Source organism: Acomys minous, assembly GCF_964271855.1.
Source record: "Acomys minous genome assembly, chromosome: 1".
Taxonomy (NCBI): Eukaryota; Metazoa; Chordata; class Mammalia; order Rodentia; family Muridae; genus Acomys; species Acomys minous.
In genome coordinates this window covers 41,821,685-41,839,399 of record NC_140483.1, presented here as the reverse complement: position 1 = coordinate 41,839,399, position 17,715 = coordinate 41,821,685, and the positions used below count along the sequence as shown (strand labels likewise).

Below are 17,715 nucleotides of genomic sequence, written 5' to 3'. Positions count from 1 at the left end.
TAGGAAGAGCTTAGGTGCCTTATCTCATGTATTATTCTTAATAATTCCAAGAAGTATTAGTTTTTAAAGAAAATAATGGAAATGGAAACTATTTTTGGTTACTTTCCCAAGACACAAAGTTTATAGGAATACTCATGCATCTTAAAGTGTGTCTAATTTGAATTCCATTATTACTGCTTTTATTGTCTTCTATGCAATAATGTTATGTGTTATTGAATTTTGTAAGTGAAATAGTTCCTTAAAATGCCAGAAGGAAATGTACAAAACAAGAATGAAGGGGGTTAGAAAGATGACACACTGGTCCAGCGTACTTGTTGTTCTTATAAGATATCAAGGTTCACTTTCCAGAACCATATTGAGGCTTTCAACCATCTGTGATTCCAGTTCTGTGGAATTCAACACCCTCTTTCATGGGCACCAGAACACAAGTGGTCTACATACATACATACATACATACATACATACATACATACATACATATAGGCAAACACTCATATACATAAAATAAATAAATACATCTATAAAAGGAAATGATATTATTCTCTTCTATAATTTGTCATTTAAATTTTCATAATGAAAACATATTACTAGGACAAGAAATTGATTTTAAAATAAACCAAGTCAAGACTCTTTTCTATTATATTCTGTTAATGTGGAAATTGTTCTGCAATAAGCATAGTAGTATTACCTTGGATATTCACATCAAAATCCAGTTCATCTTCACCTGCAAGGTTCGATGCGACACAAGTGTATCGTCCAGTGTCGGATATTTGAGCTTCCTTTATTTGAAGAGTGTGTCCATTTGCAGCGATGTTAACATGATCATCTGATTTAAGGGGCTGTGATTCAATTATAACAATGTCAGCATTGAGTATGCCAATAAACCTGAGACACCCTGAAAATGATTGATAATTCTATTCTTTGATAAATGGAGATACGTAAGACATTTAAGATAGCAAATTGGTTTCTAAGTAATATAATTGCTATCTCTTGAAAATTATAGCTAATATGGGTCATATCAGCCAGAAAATTGCTGGAGCTATATTTATATATTCTTTATAGCAGAAAACATGTTTGTAGCATGATGTTCACTTATCCATGTAAACAAAAGTGTCTCCAGCTAATCTTATCAAGTATTTAAAAAGTGTGGCTTGTTGACAGGTTTGTAGACAACTCTAATAAAGAAAATGTTGTTAAAAGCTGAGAACATTACCACAATAATACTTCATCTAAAAATATTATCATTCATTCAGAAACATCCTTACTTCATACATAAACTGTTTTAAGCTGGTGCATTATTATGACACTTTGTTGAAATGGGCATTATAAGTCTTCCTTCATTATTTGAAAATTTTATTCCTGATTCACTGGTGTTCCTTCTAAAGATATGTCCTTCATAAATCTTAGTGATTTCAGTGTCTCCTGTCAATCAAAGCTACATTCTCCCAGTATCTTGATTTCCTCTTTTACCTAGAGCAGCATCTATTTCAACCTACTAGACAGTTTTAGTCTTAAGGGAACGGTTCTTGCTGCAGCCTACTGACAAGATTTTCTGAGGCCGTTCAAAAATGTTTTCTACATGTATGGTGACCAACTTTGAAAGCAGTCTAGTATCTATGTAAATTCTAGTCCTTCCCTGGTTTTTACATATATGGTCCTCTCTCAATATAGTAACAGAAGGGATGAAAAGGCTTTATAGAACACTAAGAAAAAGTTATTGATATAGTTACAAAGGACAAGGGAAGTTATTTGTTTGCAAAAAAAAAAAAAAAAGGTTTTACAGAATTGATAATGCATTGCACTGCGTGCATGGACTCCGAAAAGCCAACAGAAGCAGAGCATGCTGGGAGTCCTGATTTTCCTTTTAGCAATGGCTTCCAGATGATATGTGCTTATTTTACATGAAAATATTCCTCCCCCCCCCCCACTGCTGATATAGCAGAATCCATCTGGGATCTGGAAGAAAAACACAAAGCTACATCTTTCTTGCCTCTTACATCATACTGTGACCTAAATATCTACAACTGGTACTTAACTGACCATTTGGTTGATTATGTGTAAAACAGGACAAAGAGCAGCCTGGCTGTTTCACACCTGTGTTTAGTCATGTTAACAGCAGCTACACCCTCTCTTTTTGCCCCGAGCACCAGCACATGTGTCCTTCCAGCATGTGAGCCAGAATAGGATTGAGTGAGGACTAGGGTGTGTGGTCTGAAAGCTTTATCAGAAGGATCTGAATTTGTTTATAATGTGAAAGATGATTTTTCTCAAAACAATTCTAATTCAAATATAATTATATAAATTCTCCCTTTCTCATTTCTCCCTCCAATACCTCCCATGTCCGCCCTTTTACTCTCAAATTGAGTTTTGATTTGATCTCACTGCCTTAGGGTAATCATAATGTGCCTTTAAATCTTTTAATTTTCTTATATTTTAGGATATCAGAAATGTTATCTTTTGTAAAAGAGTTAATTATGTTTAGGGAAAGTTCTGAATAATTTTAGGACCATTCATAGGTTTCTTCTTTATTAAATTTACTTATTTGGGTAAGACACGATTTCTCTAATTCCCCAGTGGGAGGGTAGCCAGATTTTCAGTCAAATGCTGATATACACAAAACAAGTCTTACTAACCTCCCATTGCAGGAACAATACTACAGTTATTGGACATGGGTATTTTTTCCATTTCATTTTATTTACTTAAGAAGTTTCAGATTCGAGGAGTATGAAGTGACTGCTTTTACTATCTGTTTGTGGGATAAATCTCTGAATCACCTCTGTATGTTTCTTTTTAAGTTTGTATTTTAATATTTAAGAAATAATCAATTATAATAAAAAAGGAATAATCAACAAACGAAATGTAGTTGTGACTGGCCTGTCCATCCTTGTACCAGCGGAGGGAGGCAGAAGGAATTGCATAAGCTTCACACTCCAAGGTCAGGCTGCTATTCACCCTAATCTTCACTTCTTTAGGGGAAAGACCTGGTCCCAAAAGGTCTCCTTTCTTGATTATGGGTGGAACTGCAGAAAATGAATATAAAAGAAACACTGGTTGTTTAAAATACATAGTCTACCAAGGAAACAACAGTTAACAAGGAGGAGCAATTAACAAGGTCCCCAGGAGATGAGGACACTTCTTCACAGGCCTTCCATGAAGGACCTCAGTTAGCATCCTAGGAAACAGGAGCTTTCGGATGTGTAATGTGGAGAAAAGTATCTTTATCTCTTTATCCTTATAAAACTGCTGGAGAAGTCAATGCCCTTCACATTTTCATCTGTTCCAGATTCACATAGTCCAACCGTGACCCATAAAATACAGTATATTGGTTATTATAGCACCAAGTCAAAGTAAAAATGACCATCAGAAAAGCATGATTTGTTTATAAAATAACAGCAGTAACATAGGAATAAAGACCTTAAAACCTTTAAGGCTATCAGTAATGGCCCCTAGTAGTGACAGTACAAGTGTTGCCTTTTGCTTACAGGCGGATCACACTGTGGCAACCCAGAACGACTGTTGATCTCATCTTGAGCTCTGCGGTAAGCATCTGCATGTAAACAACACTCTAACGGGTAGGAAATAAGTGGATCCAGTGGACTCTTCACAATGTTTTTTGGATATGTATGTGTGGTGGTGGTGGTTGTGTGTGTGTGTGTGTGTGTGTGTGTGTGTGTGTGTGTGTGTGTGTGTGTGCAGGAGCATGTGCACGTGTATGCATTTGTAGGTCCAAGGTTAATGCCAGGTGTCTTTTCTGTTCCATCTATCTTAGATATTGATGCATGGTGTCTTGCTGCACCCAGAGCCTACTGTTCTGATTAGAGGAGCTAGCCTGCTTTTTCTGGGCGTCTGCTGTCTGCCTCACAGGCAGTGGGCCAGTAGGTGGGCCTTCACACCCAATTGACATTTCCATGGGTTCTGGGCTTCTTTAAGCTGGGCCTCATGCTTGCATAGCAACCATGTTAGTCACTGGACCGCCTCATCAGCCCTGGCTCTTCACATCTTTGAACAACTGAGGCCATGGGCCTAATCGTTAATGCATCCTCCGTCCTTGATGAGGCAAGAAGCTAAATAAGTAAAAGTCTTTCATGATCAGTGTAAACAATTAGGAAAAATAATGAAAAACGGGATAGAAAACGCTAGAAATCTTTAGGAGGTGGTGAGAGAAAGCTTTCCTTTGGAACTTACTGTAGACCTTCACTTCATAGTGCTTTATCATTTCCCCGGCCTCGTTAGTGGCCACACATGAGTATCTTCCAGCATTGTCCTCCTGTGCATTTAGGATCTGCAGAGTCCGGCCTCCTAAAACGTCAAGGAACATCAAAGGATCTTTCACATCATAGTGTAAGTGGGGAATCCACAAAGTACTAGGACCATAGTTCTTATTATAAGTGTTGCTTTTTATGAATATAATTTAGTGGTAGATATTTGCTGTAAAATAAGCCACAATGTACACGGAATCTATGGAGCAGCCGAGATGGTGTTTCTGGCCATCTGTAAATGTCCTCTGTGTGGCATCATTGACTTTTAGGTTTTCTCTCTCTGACACTTCCATGCCTCTGTACATCACTCTGAATAAGAACTTTATTTTATTTCACACTTTTCAGTTACTTCTTTGAGCATTTCCAGTTTCACACAATAAGTTCTGATCATATTCAACTCCTCCACCCAACTTTGCACCCTTAAAAAAAGAAGCAAAGCCTCTAAAAAACGTGTAAGACCAAATTGTACTAACTAAAATAGTTTTGGGTATGTGGTCTTTCAACTGAACTGTGTTGACTTACTAGGGACAAAAGCTATGCAGGCCCAAGCCAGAGCAAGTTTCAGCATGGAGGGGTAGCTGCACGTACAGTCCCATTCCTAGTCATGAGCAATTAGCAATTGTTAGCATGAGAAAGGAAGGCTCAGTTTTCATACTTTTCATTAAAAAGTTCTTACCTTTGTTATTGTCTTCCTCTCATTGACATGGCCTAACAGAGAAAATCAATTTTGCCAAAAACAGTTTTGAATATGGTACCTTTCTCTTTAAAACTGTCAACAGGGGCTGGAGAGGCCTCAGTGGTTAAGAGTGCTTGCTGCTCTTCGAAAGGACCCAAGGAGTTCAATACTCAGCAGCCATGTTGGGTGGATCACAGCTGCCTATAACTTCAGTTCTAAGGCATCCAATGCCCTCTGCTAGTGTCTATAAGCATCCACATACATCTACATGCATGCCCTCCAAGACACATAAACAAAGATAAAGTGAATCCCACAAAAACCCTGTCAACAGTTCTCAGTTGTTTAGTGTCGGAAGTTAAATTAATCTAGGCCTCAAAACAATATTCAGCTTTCCTTCCTGGCTTTTTCTCTCCACGATGCCTCCCCTTACATGGTGGATACACATGGCCATGCCAATCCCACTTGCTGCTGCCTTTTGTCCTCTAGTCATCCCGATGGACCTAAAATCTCTCCCAACTTGCCACCACTCAACTAAAGTCTACTACTTTCTGTCAAATCAGGCCCACATGCTGGTGAAGCAGAAAAGATATTTTTCTGTCTCTGTATACTCAGGTAATTAATTTTCTTCCTTCTCAAGTCTCTGATGGGGTTGAAGACCAGATAGTTTAGTTTTACAATTAAACTTAGTTGTTTAGAGGTTAAAATGTTTTTAGGTCTAGATGGATGTTTTAAATTGATAATGATGAGGTATGATAGATATTGATATATATATTCAGAATTTTAGACTCACCAAGATAGGAAAGATGTTTTCTTCAAGATGGCCAAATACTGCTATCTCAGAAAACTGGGAATAAGGCTTCCTCAAGACTCAACTATTTCACTCCTTGGAATATACCCAGAAGATGCTCCAGCACACAAGGACATATGCTCAACCATGTTCATAGCTCCCTTATTCATAATAGACAGAACATGGAAGCAGCCTAAGTGTCCCTCAGTTGAAGAATGGATAAAGAAACTGTGGTACATTTACACTATGGAATACTACTCAGCTACTAAAAACAAGGAATTCTTGAAATTTGTGGACAAATGGATAGAACTAGAAATGATCATAATGAGTGAGTTAACCCAGAAGCAGAAAGACTCAAATGGTATATACTCACTTATATCTGGACACCAGCCCAAGGGGCATATCCCATGAAAGTCTTCACTTATCAGGAAAGTAGGACAGAGAGGAGGACAGCCTATTGAGACTCTAGGTGAGAGAAGCATGGGAGAATGGGGAAATAGAAGGATCCAGAGGGTCCTAGAAACCTACAAGAAGAACATTATGACGGGTGGATCTGGGCCCAGGGGTTCTGCTCAAACTATGGCATCAGCCAAGGACTATACATGCAGTAAACTTCGAAACCCTACTCAGATGTAGCCAATGGACAGGACATTCTCCACAGTTGAATGGGGAGTGGGGACTGACTTTCACACGAACTCTGGTGCCCCATATTTGACCACGTCCCCTGGATGGGGAGACCTGGTGGCACTCAGAGGAAGGACAGCAGGCTACCAAGAAGAGACTTGATACCCTATGAGCATATACAGGGGGAGGAGGTCCCCCTCAGTCACAGTCATAGGAGAGGGGAGTAGGGGGAAAATGGGAGGGAGGGAGGAATGGGAGGATACAAGGGATGGGATAACAATTTAGATGTACTATGAATAAATTAATAAAATATATTAAAAAAGATTGCCAAATACAAACAGCCAAAACACTATGAATGTAACATACATGTAATTCCTGATTGTCTCGTGGTTCTTCTTGCTGTCGGTAGTTTATTGTGTATATGTGTAATAATATAAATGTATATGTAAAAAATTAACAAAACATTAAAAATTTAAAAAAAGGAAAAGACATTTTTCTAACCATTTAAATCTAAAATGGCCACTTTGTCTCCTGAATGTTTATAAAACTTGTCACTACGCCCCTTTTCATAACCCCTTCTTCGTGTGTGATGCACTGCTGTGTTCAACTTCATGTTGACAATTAGTCTTTCTCATTATCTCTTCCACATCAGATTAAATGTCTTACAGGCAATTATTATAGTCTTATTTCTTTGTCCCCTCACACACACATTGTATTAAAGAGGAATAAACTCAATCTACATATTAAATCTTTCAAGGCTAAATTCAATAAAAAAAAATGACTCTCTATCCTCTGTGACATTCCACATGACAATATATTTTAGCAACTAACGACACTGTGACATTTCTTTACTTGGGTTTGTTTTGTGTCTTTCATTTGAATATCTTAAAATTTAAGATATATACAAAAAGCATAGACAGTAAGGTAAAAGTAGATTGTCCAGAACAAAAAACACAGACACTTTTATGAAAAAACAACCCATTTTTTTTTCTACAGTAGTAAACGATCCAAACGCATCTTGGCTCTCTGAGGTCAGTCAGATACCTGGGAGAATTCGAATATTTCGGTTTGATTCCAAAGGTGCTCCATCCTTGAACCAGGTGATGGTAGCCGGAGGGTAGGAATATGCCTCACAGACTAAAGAAGTGGGGCTGTTAAGGATGACAATGACGTCTTCCGGGCTGCCGTCACTGTCTACACCAGCAATTGTAGGCGATACTGAAAAGAGTTGAAGTTTTATTAAAGAACGATCCTTGGAAAATTTTCTAGATATGTGTTCCCCATTTGCCATTGTGCTTATCTAGGTAATCCCAGTTTTTAAGAGTTACAAAAGAGTCAGTGTTTTCTAAATAAAATAAGTGAAAAATGTCATAGGGTAGAGGAGGACACCAAAGAGATAGAAACGTCGAGATAGAAAGTGTATCACAAATCTCCCAGGCATGACTCAGGAGCTTTCATTCATACATATCTTTCTGTATAAAGCTATATTGGTTCTGCCTATAGAAATGTTTTGTCTTATCCATGATGTATTATTTCTATATGCTACTACTTTATGTAATTCACTTGATAACCTATACATCAACTAGCACTTTGTTGGACCCTTCTTGCAAATATGAATATATATGTGTGGTCCGTTTAGACTACAGTCTTTCTTTGTGGTTCCCGTTCCATGTGGGAATATAAGAGTATTTGTATGTATGAGAGGATTTATGCGGCCTACAAAAACAATTGAACAAACTCCAAATATCTGTAAATTCACATACAGGTCAGTCACATTTAGTGCAAGTTTTTATATGTCAATAATCAAATGTTAGGTAGGGTACATATTAAACTTGAAAACCTGAGTAGGAACTTAGAATCCATTTCAGTGATATTCTTGACACATAATATAGCTTTGAGGCTGTAGGACCAATGCCAACGCATCAATACATACCAACGTTTAATCACACCCAGGCCACAGAGACCAGAATTACACAATCTCCAACAAAACACCTACCAAAAACATTGAGGCTGAAACTTTTGCTTTTGTCACCAGCTGTATTAGAGGCCAAACAAGTGTATCGTCCTGTGTGAGACACCTGAGCATTGGTGATCTGAAGGAAACGGCCATTAGACATCATGTGGTGGACGTCATCTTCTTGGAGAAGCTGTCCGTCTTTGTGCCATGTGATCTGTGGCACAGGATTCCCTGTTAAGGAAAAAGCCACGGTTTTTTAGGGCAGCCCAATATCACACATCTATAAATGGCACCATCCAAAGATGGCATTTTCACATACTTGATTTCTTTTCTATATCACACTTTTAAAACAATGAAGTGGCTATTCTTTCTGAAATATTTTCATAAATGAATCTTTTTACATGTAGAGGGATTGCACTATGACGAAAAAGACATAACGAATAGAAATCAGTCCATATGTAAGTTAGCTTTTATCTGTAAATGATTCTAAAAACTGGCCCTGTGTTTAAATATGTAAGGTCTCTTAACTCCTATAATTCACTATTTTCACAATAAATTACTTTAAAAGACTGGAACACATATCATTATGAAAAATGTTATGTTTTTTTCTATTCATATTAAAATCCTTTTTATTCTTTTGAGAGAAAACAGTAGATAAATCATTTATTTAAACAAACATTTTGTGTTATACTGGCATTCTTACCAAGAATTTACAGATTTAATTAAAATAATTATTCAATATCTGTAGTCAATGGGGAACACTTTAGAAAGTTACAAATGGAGATGTGCATTAAATATCATTTAAAATTATTCAGAGCTTTTCGTAATTTAAAAGCCACACAAGCAAGTGACGTTAACAAAGAAGGCTAGAATGGACTATTAAAATCAGAATGTTAACAGAGAATGCTATAAAGTTTAGGCAAACACAGGGTAGGAAAGAGGGAGGGGCAGGGAAGGAGGAACAAAACCAGAGACACCTCTTTCTTTCCATGGGATAAAACTGTTCTCTAGAAGACATGTGTTAATTACCCCTTTGCTTCCTGTAAAGAAAAGGTCACTGGTGTATGCAGCATTCTTAGCTGTTTTTCTTAAAGCATTACCTTATTAAATTTGTTACTCACACAAGGCATATAAACTGTGAAATAATAAACTTATCAAATCTTTCCTAAAACTTGGTTTTTATATAAAATATTCTCATTGTTCACTTAAAACTGAGGAGCTTGAAATTATCTTTTAGATATCTTAAAATTTTCATTGATTTATTGTTTTAAAATTTTATATTATTTTTGAAATTATAGTTACACCCTTTCCCCCTTCCTTCCCTTTCCTCCCTCCAAAACTTTTTTGTTCTTTTACACAATTTTAAAATTTTATTTTAATGCAACAAATCATCTGCTTGGTTAAAGATAGTAATTTTGGCTTTCAAATCTTTCTTTTGCCCTAGTTTCTATTCTCTCTGCAACATGTAAACATATTAACCAAGGTGATAGGGTTGTTCCTGCTCATACCTCAACATTAAATGAAATTTCTACTTTTAAAAAGTAAAATGTAAGAAAACAGGAAAAGTAAAGGTAGGCAGAAGCATGGGGAAGGAGAGAGAAAATAAGGGGTGGGCGTGGAAAAAACTATATGAATGCATGAACCTAATAAGAAAAACATTTATTGACTAGGAAAATAATGTTCTGCATTCCTCCTCTTTTCCTCCCTTCTGTCCTTCCTGTTAAAGTTGTCGTCGTTGTTGTTGTTGTTTTAATCTTCACTGACTATGTAAGGTTTCCTATTGCCCTTCACCCAGGTACACTACAGCATGATTCTATTTTAAATAGCCATTATTTTGGTTCCACTTACCCCAGGTGATGAAGACATAACCCCCACCCCCAAGCCCCATGATGCACCTCACCCCCATGCCCCACCCCTATGCCCATGCCCCACCCCCACACCCCATGATGCACCCCACCCCCATGCCCCACCCCCCACGCCCATGTCCCACCCCCACACCCCATGATGCACCTCACCCCCATGCCCCACCCCCATGCCGCACCCCCACGCCCCATGATGCACCTCACCCCCATGCCCCACCCCTATGCCCATGCCCCACCCCCACACCCCATAATGCACCCCACCCCCATGCCCCACCCCCCACGCCCATGCCCCACCCCCACACCCCATGATGCACTTCACCCCCATGCCCCATCCCCCACGCCCCATGCCCCACCCCCATGCCCCACCTCCCACGCACGCGCATTCTGGAGGCAATGATGATCATCCTGTGCAGCAAGTTCCAGAAGTACAAGAACTGACTCCTTACCTGTCGCTTCACATGTCAACGTAACACTCTGTTTCTCCTTAATCTTTACATCTTCCAATGTATTTTCACCCGCAATATGAGGAGGAACTAGAATAAACACAAAAGCACAGGTAAAGAAAGTTACAAATTCTATCAGTTTAAATGCCTGAACTTGTAGCACATCTCACTCATTACTGCGTCATTAGGACGTCAATGTATTGTTTTATTGTCAATTCTAGTTTTCACCTGTGCTATAAAACTGTTAAACATCTGATTTTAATGAATGAAATTGTCATTTAAATCATACATGTGAATAAGATATATTTAATTGTTAATTTGATACTATCTTTAATTCTGTGGAAATGGAGTTGCAGTGGTAAACTGTGTATTAGACTGTGGACCTGCCTGTCTCAATTACGTTAATTGGCGTGGGAGGACCCACTCTCCCTGGATAGCCCGAGGCCCTGGATGTGAGTCCTAGACTCTGTAAGAGAGGTGAAAAGCGGAGGAGTCTGTGCAAATACGGCATCTAGTCTCTGCTCTTGACTGTACATGTAAATGCTTTCAAGTTTCTGCTACCTTGACTTCCTTCCCCACAGTGATGAGCTGTGACTTCATACTGTAACTTAAAATACATCCTTTCTCCTCTAAGTTACCTCCTACCCTAAGTTATTTTCTACTCTAAGTTACAGCAAGACAAATTAAACTAAGACTGTGTCCACAAATGAACGATTAAGATCCCTCACTTTAAGCAAATCACACAATCTCCTAGAACATTTCTTTGCAGTTGTGAACTGGCACAACAAGGCAGTTTTGCAGTTGAACCAGACTCATTTCCTCCAAATAATTGTAATGGTGAAACCTTGCCAAAAATCATAGTCCCGGGGCCAAAGACCACATAGGTATAAATTCCAGCTGTGAATACATTTTAACGCTGTGTCCAGAATGCATTGAAGCCAATTGGGTTTTCCCTTTCAATATTGTAATGCACACAAGTACCTAATACTGAAAGTCCAAACACTTTCCTGTCTTCACCAGCTGCATTCCTTACAACACAAGTATACTGGCCAGCATCTTCTGGTCTGGACTGCATCAACCGCAGCATCCTGCCTCCTGGAAAAGCAAAACACCAGATGACTTAAAGATAAATACAGTCCTGGGTGACATCAAGTGAGAAATGGAATTTTGCAGAGACGGGGAAGACTTACTGCTGTTACATATGAGGCAATGGAGGTAGAAGGTAGGGATAGAAGTGGTAGCTATGGTGAAACAGGAGTGGGAAATGGCACCACATGAAGTGGGATAGAGTTTGGTCAGGTTTTGTGTGCCCTTGGATGTTATGCTAAGGAGTTTAGTGTTGGCTGGAGGTGAACGAGGGAGCTGCACACATAAAACAGGCTCACTATCTGATTGGTGCTTTGACAAGTGGGTGTTGACCCGATGCTCAGGAAAAGGCCACAAAATGAGGCTGGACGATAAAATGGGAAAGCTAGCAAGAGGACTAGATCGGTGACCCAGATCTGGGTGGCATCCATGGGAAGGTGAGGGAGAAGCATGAAGAAGGACTGACTATCAGGTCAGCTTCTGGGAAATCCTGGAGTCATTAATACCAGGGTTACCGGGGGTCACCTCAGGCATGCGTACAATGCGGCCTTGGCTTCTTTTCGTATTTTGATTTTTTGTTTTGCTTGAAAAGGAAGTGTACACAGACTGAGACATGTTAAAAGATGGAATATGGCAGGAAATTTCCTTTAAGGACACACACAGGGAGAAGAGTCAGCAAATAAGACAAAGCAAAGCCTTTGAAAAGCAGAAAAGCAGTAGAGACGGTGGAAGCAGAGAACTCCAAATGATTTATAATAGTCTCAGGGCAAAAAAGCCACTACTCAGATTTCCAAATAATTTTTAAGCAGGAATATTTTTGCTTAGTCTTTTGAATTTTTACTAAAAATTCCAATGAACCCGCATAAAATTGTCACTGAAATAGTCACCTGGATCTTGCTAAGGAGCTACCATGTGCTTTCAGTTTCTATAGCAACATGCTGACTCTGTGCTTGGCCAACCAGCAACTTCCCCATCCTCAATTCACTGGAAGGTGAATTTAGCAATATTTCACTTGAAAAAAAAATCAAAATTGATTTCCTGAACTGAATTTTATTTTTCCCAGCAGAACAGAGGTAAACAACATAAAAGCATCTGTTGTTGTTGTTGTTGCTGTTATAAAGGATTTACCAACTCATTGCTTGCTCAGACTAGTGAGACTACAATATGGTTCCTGTTGAGTGATATTAAAGTGATACAGCTTTTATGAGTCATTATTGGGTCCTCAATCCTCTTTATTGGGCCCACAGATAGCTTTCTTTTCTCTTTGCTTCCTGATCATCTCACTTAATCTCGTGAAAGCCTGAAATGAGTACAATAGCTGTTTGTATTTATATGAAGACATCCCTCCTCGTGTCTACTGGATTTTTATGGCAGTTATCTGTTCTTGGCAGATAACTCTGTGAAAATGATAAGGCCATCAGCAAAGTCCTGCTTGCAGATAAGCCTCAGGAGGATTAGCCTTAGTGAAGCAAGACTGAGCAGCAGAGCAGCAGTCTGCGAGTCACATGCCACTCATCTGCTTCCCATTTACGCATCCCACAAAACACATCCAGATGGTAAAGCTGAATGAGTCCTTTGGCAGTCACAAGGTGAAATACTTTTAATGTGCTTTGCGCAGGGATCTCCAGCCACTGGTCAATCAAAACAAAACTAAATAGAACCAAAACACCACTCCTGTAAATCGGGAACAAGCCAGCCGACAGCACTCTGCCATGCTGTTTTCATTCCTGTGACCTTTGATGTTATCATGTTTAACAGATTCGAACTTTCCAGAAACTATTTTTTTTTTAAAGAAATGAAGATACTTTTTGAGACAAAAAGATAATTGCTCAGGCTTTTGGTAGCCAGACTATAATAAAATCTTTGCCACTACTCCCCACTTTGTAAGGACACAGAGAGTCCCTTGAAATTAAGAGCATCATCATGGTGCACAAGAAGAATGCACAAGAAGTCTCCCAGGATTCAGATTGAATATTGGATACTTTGACAAGCCCTGCATTAATAGCTGAATGTGATATAAACTCACATCAGTTTAATAAAAGACACAGGATGCAGGTTAACCCAGGTTAACCAAGCTGACTAACTTTCTCAAAAGCTAAAGAAAGATTGTCTTTTTAGTCTACATGACAGCCATTATCAAAATAGGCCAACTATAGATTTCCTGTGACATGCCTCAAAAACTGTCTCTCCAGGCTCAGATTTACCTATGGAGGGTAAGATAGTCAGGTTTTCCTGCAAAATCATCAGAAGATGAACTAGAGATAAGGTCTCAGCACACAGGAAATGCTCTTCCAGGAAATGTAAGTACCCCTCAGCTAACACACTTAGTACAAGGAGGATGCCATACAATGCTTAAAAGACAGTGCCAGGCCCTCTTTAATATAGTTTTTTTATGTTTTAAATATTTTTGTGTAATATGATGAATGTGTAGCATTATGACTGCCTAGATCACAAAGAAAAATGGAACGTTAACAGTGAATGAAAAACTGAAGAGATAGGACATACACACAAAGGTAACCGGATGGTCAGGCTATCCGAGTTGTGAGTACCTGAGAGAATCTTCACAGAACTGCTGAGGCTGACAGGCCAGCCGTCTTTAAGCCAGGTTATGGAAGGCAAGGGGATGCCAGAGGCTTCACAGGTCAGGGATACAGAAGTCTTTTCCACCACACTGACATTCTCAGGGACTCCAAGGTTTCCAATGATGCTTGGAGGGGCTGTAAGACAAAACAAAAGCCACTGGAAATAGAAAGTAAGGTAGCCGATACATACAAGACCCTAATCCTCAATAGCTTGTTTCCAGCAGGAGCCTCCCATTTTCTGGTAAATACTGATCAAAACAAGGAATCATAACAATGCTAGTTCTGAACTTAAAATTTATGTCACTGCTTTTCAGTTTTTTTTTTTAAATCTATTTGGCACTGATATTCCAGCAATGGTGAGCTAGTTTCTGAGTTAGTCCTATTTTATGACAAATTTATAATTTACATTCACAACCTTCTTTAAGACTTGAGCTTGAAAATTGCATAATTAATGGATTTAGCATGGACTCATGAGGCAGAAGCAAGTTGTTTGATGTCAGCCTGGTCTACATAGTGCATTCCAGGCCAAGCTGATTACCTAATGAGAGCTTGTCTTGAAATTTTTTCTACTTTACTATATGCATCATCAAAAGAATACCCAATATGTATCTGTCTCAGCAAGTAACACAAAGTCAGGCATAGAGGGATAAATGATAAACCTAGAAAAATAACAACTATGTACAGAAAGGTGGCTTTGTGTAATATTGTCTTCTTGCACCCACAATTTCACACTAGCTGGAGTTGCCTGCATAAGAGCTATCTATACAAAATCAAGCCAGTCAGAAGTCACACCTAGATGAGGGCGAAAACTCCAGACCTTATGACTTATTAAGGACACATTGATAGTTAATAGCTGCTGAGGAAAAGAGAATCATTCTTCAGGGAGGGTGTGGCCACTGGAAGCTTTCCAGTGCTTCATGGTTCCACAACATGCGCAGATGGCCATATGGCCAACGCTGTATGGGCTTAGTGATTTATGAAGAAGAAGAAGAGGAAGAGGAAGAGGAGGAAGAAGGAGGAGGAAGCGGAGAAGAAGTTATTAGAAGGGAAAGGTGTTAGGGAGATATGGGTAGAGTTGGAGGAAAAATGGGGGAAGGAATGTTTAAATGTTCATATTTCATTGTATATACGCATGACATTCTCAAAGAATTAAAAAGCCAAATGGGATATTAATATAAGGCTTTCAGATCTGAGGTCTCTGCTCCCAGGGTCCTCAGGATGGATCATCCTGTGAACAGATCTGGTGACTCCCTTTCTACTTACCATGAACACTTAAGTCGTATCTTTTGTCAGTCATTCCTGCTACATTCACAGCAACACACACATAACGGCCTGTGTCAGACACGTGAACATTCCTCAGCTGAAGGACGCGACCTTCATCCAGTATTTCCACTCCCTTTCCTTTGGTCAAGGGACGGCCATCTTTCATCCAGGTCACTGCTGGCTGAGGAGTACCATGCGCCTCACATTCCAAGGAAACACTCTTCCCACGGGTGACAATAATCTCTGAGCGATGGCTGCCACTGTTGGCTATAGATGGTCGAACTTTGAGGGAAAATAGATAGTGAGAAACAGTTTAGGAAATGTTTGCTTCCATTCTTTTTTTTTTTTTTCCTTTTGGTTTTTTGAGACAGAGTTTCTCTGTGTAGCCTTGACTATCCTGAACTTGCTTTGTAGACTAGGCTAGCCTTGAACTCACAGCGATCCATCTACTTCTGCCTCCCAAGTTCTGAGATTAAAGATGTGCACCACCACCGCCAGGCGCTTCCATTCTAATAGATGTTTTTATCTTGAATTTCTGATCCTCTTGCCTCTGCCTCAAAAGAACTAATAACAGGAATACGCCACCACACTCAGGTTATACGGCTGGGGGATGAAAGCCAAGGCCTTGCACATGCTACCAACTGAGCTACATCCCCAGTGGCAAGTTAAATACAGTATTATGTCAATATATTAACTACTAAAAAAAAAAAAACCACAAAATTATCAGCATATTGCAAGGTAGAGTTCTTAAATGGATTAATACCTAAAAGCTACTGATGCAGGAGAAAAAGAATGCTGTTTTAATTAACTCCTTTTAAGAAATACAGTGGTTGAATTTATCAGTTATAACTCTGATTTACAGTAGTGTTCCTAGTGCTACAATGGATGTGGTAGCTTAGGGCTTCTGAACTTATTTCATGAGCGATTCCTTCTCACCTGATAAAGCTTTCTGTGACTCTGAGCTATAAGCACATAAGCCAGAAATACAAATCAAACATTTACTGATAATTTTGTCACTTGCCAAAGACAAAGGCAAATGTGCATACTAATGAGATAAACATTCGTGTTTCTTTTTGCGTAATTAAAGCCTTTAGTGTTTAAAGATAGGCCCCATGGGGGCTGGGCTCTCTTGATATGAAGCAAAGATACTAACATCCTTTCCCTTTTGTGTGTTCAGTGTGGATTTGATATCACAAATACAGCAACAATCCCAACCTTGAAGGAAGGGCTAGAAAACCACAGAGCCTCTGTCTTGCTAGGAGTGAATAGATGGCTGTCTCCACAGGTCAATGCCAGCCTCAGGTATCTCCTTGTAGGAGGAAACAAACTGCCAGTTTATGCCACAGGTAGGCAGTCATGTTGTTGCTCTGCAGATGAACTGATCTAATTGATAATGAGTCTAAGAACCAGAATCTAGAGCCAGGCCACCCTGCCCTCATGGGTGTGCCGAAAGGAAAATGAGCCAGTGTCAGGAAACTTGTGTTCTAGGGACAACTCTATCACACATAAGCCACACGACCTTGATCTCCAAAATGTTGCATAGGTTATAGTGTACATATTCTTTTAAAACAAAAGATTTTATATATTTTAATATACTCTAGGGCTTGGGCTGTATTTCAGGTTCTGGGTAGTACTTGCCTAGCATATATGAGGCGTGTGTGCTAGCACATGCCTGTAATCTCAGCATTCAGAAGATGGAGGTAGGAAGATAAGAAACTAAAGGTCATTCAACTTATGCATCAAGTTTGAGAATAGCCTGGGCTACATGAGAAACTATCAAAACAAGCAAAAACAAAAACACCACTACCAGCAAAAAAACAAACAAACAAAAAACTAAAAACAAACAAACCTATAAAAAACAACATCACCACCACCAGCAAAAAACAAAACAAAACAAAACAAAACTATAATGTATATTCCCCTCTCTTCTTCCTTTTTGCACATTTCTCCCACCTGGCATCCTGTAACCACCTTGATGTGTATATTACTGGTGATCTGATGGAGATGAAGACCCATATTGCTGGATAAATAATAGTCTGAAGGCAGTAACTGTTCTCTGGTTATGTCAGCACAATTTCTACGTGAGTTATAGTTGTACTACTGTGAACGAACCTTACAGCTCTAAAGAGAAACGGAAAGGAATGATGGAACCCTTTAAGAGAATCCTGTACCCAGA

At 39.2% G+C, this 17,715-nt stretch overlaps 1 protein-coding gene across 3 annotated transcripts in view; it reads right to left on the bottom strand.

The window, feature by feature from the left end:
- HMCN1 (hemicentin 1) overlaps positions 1-17,715 on the bottom strand; it is a 494,329-nt gene that overhangs the window by 106,793 nt on the left and 369,821 nt on the right. For all 3 annotated transcript variants that reach the window (XM_084782016.1, XM_084782014.1, XM_084782015.1), the window contains exons 45-53: positions 15,540-15,821; positions 14,244-14,411; positions 11,590-11,703; positions 10,612-10,698; positions 8,343-8,534; positions 7,391-7,564; positions 4,186-4,299; positions 2,875-3,020; positions 689-839 (exon numbers count right to left, since the gene is read on the bottom strand). In XM_084782016.1, the coding sequence (XP_084638142.1) occupies positions 689-839; positions 2,875-3,020; positions 4,186-4,299; positions 7,391-7,564; positions 8,343-8,534; positions 10,612-10,698; positions 11,590-11,703; positions 14,244-14,411; positions 15,540-15,821 (1,428 nt within the window). The remainder of the gene's footprint in view (positions 1-688; positions 840-2,874; positions 3,021-4,185; positions 4,300-7,390; positions 7,565-8,342; positions 8,535-10,611; positions 10,699-11,589; positions 11,704-14,243; positions 14,412-15,539; positions 15,822-17,715) is intronic.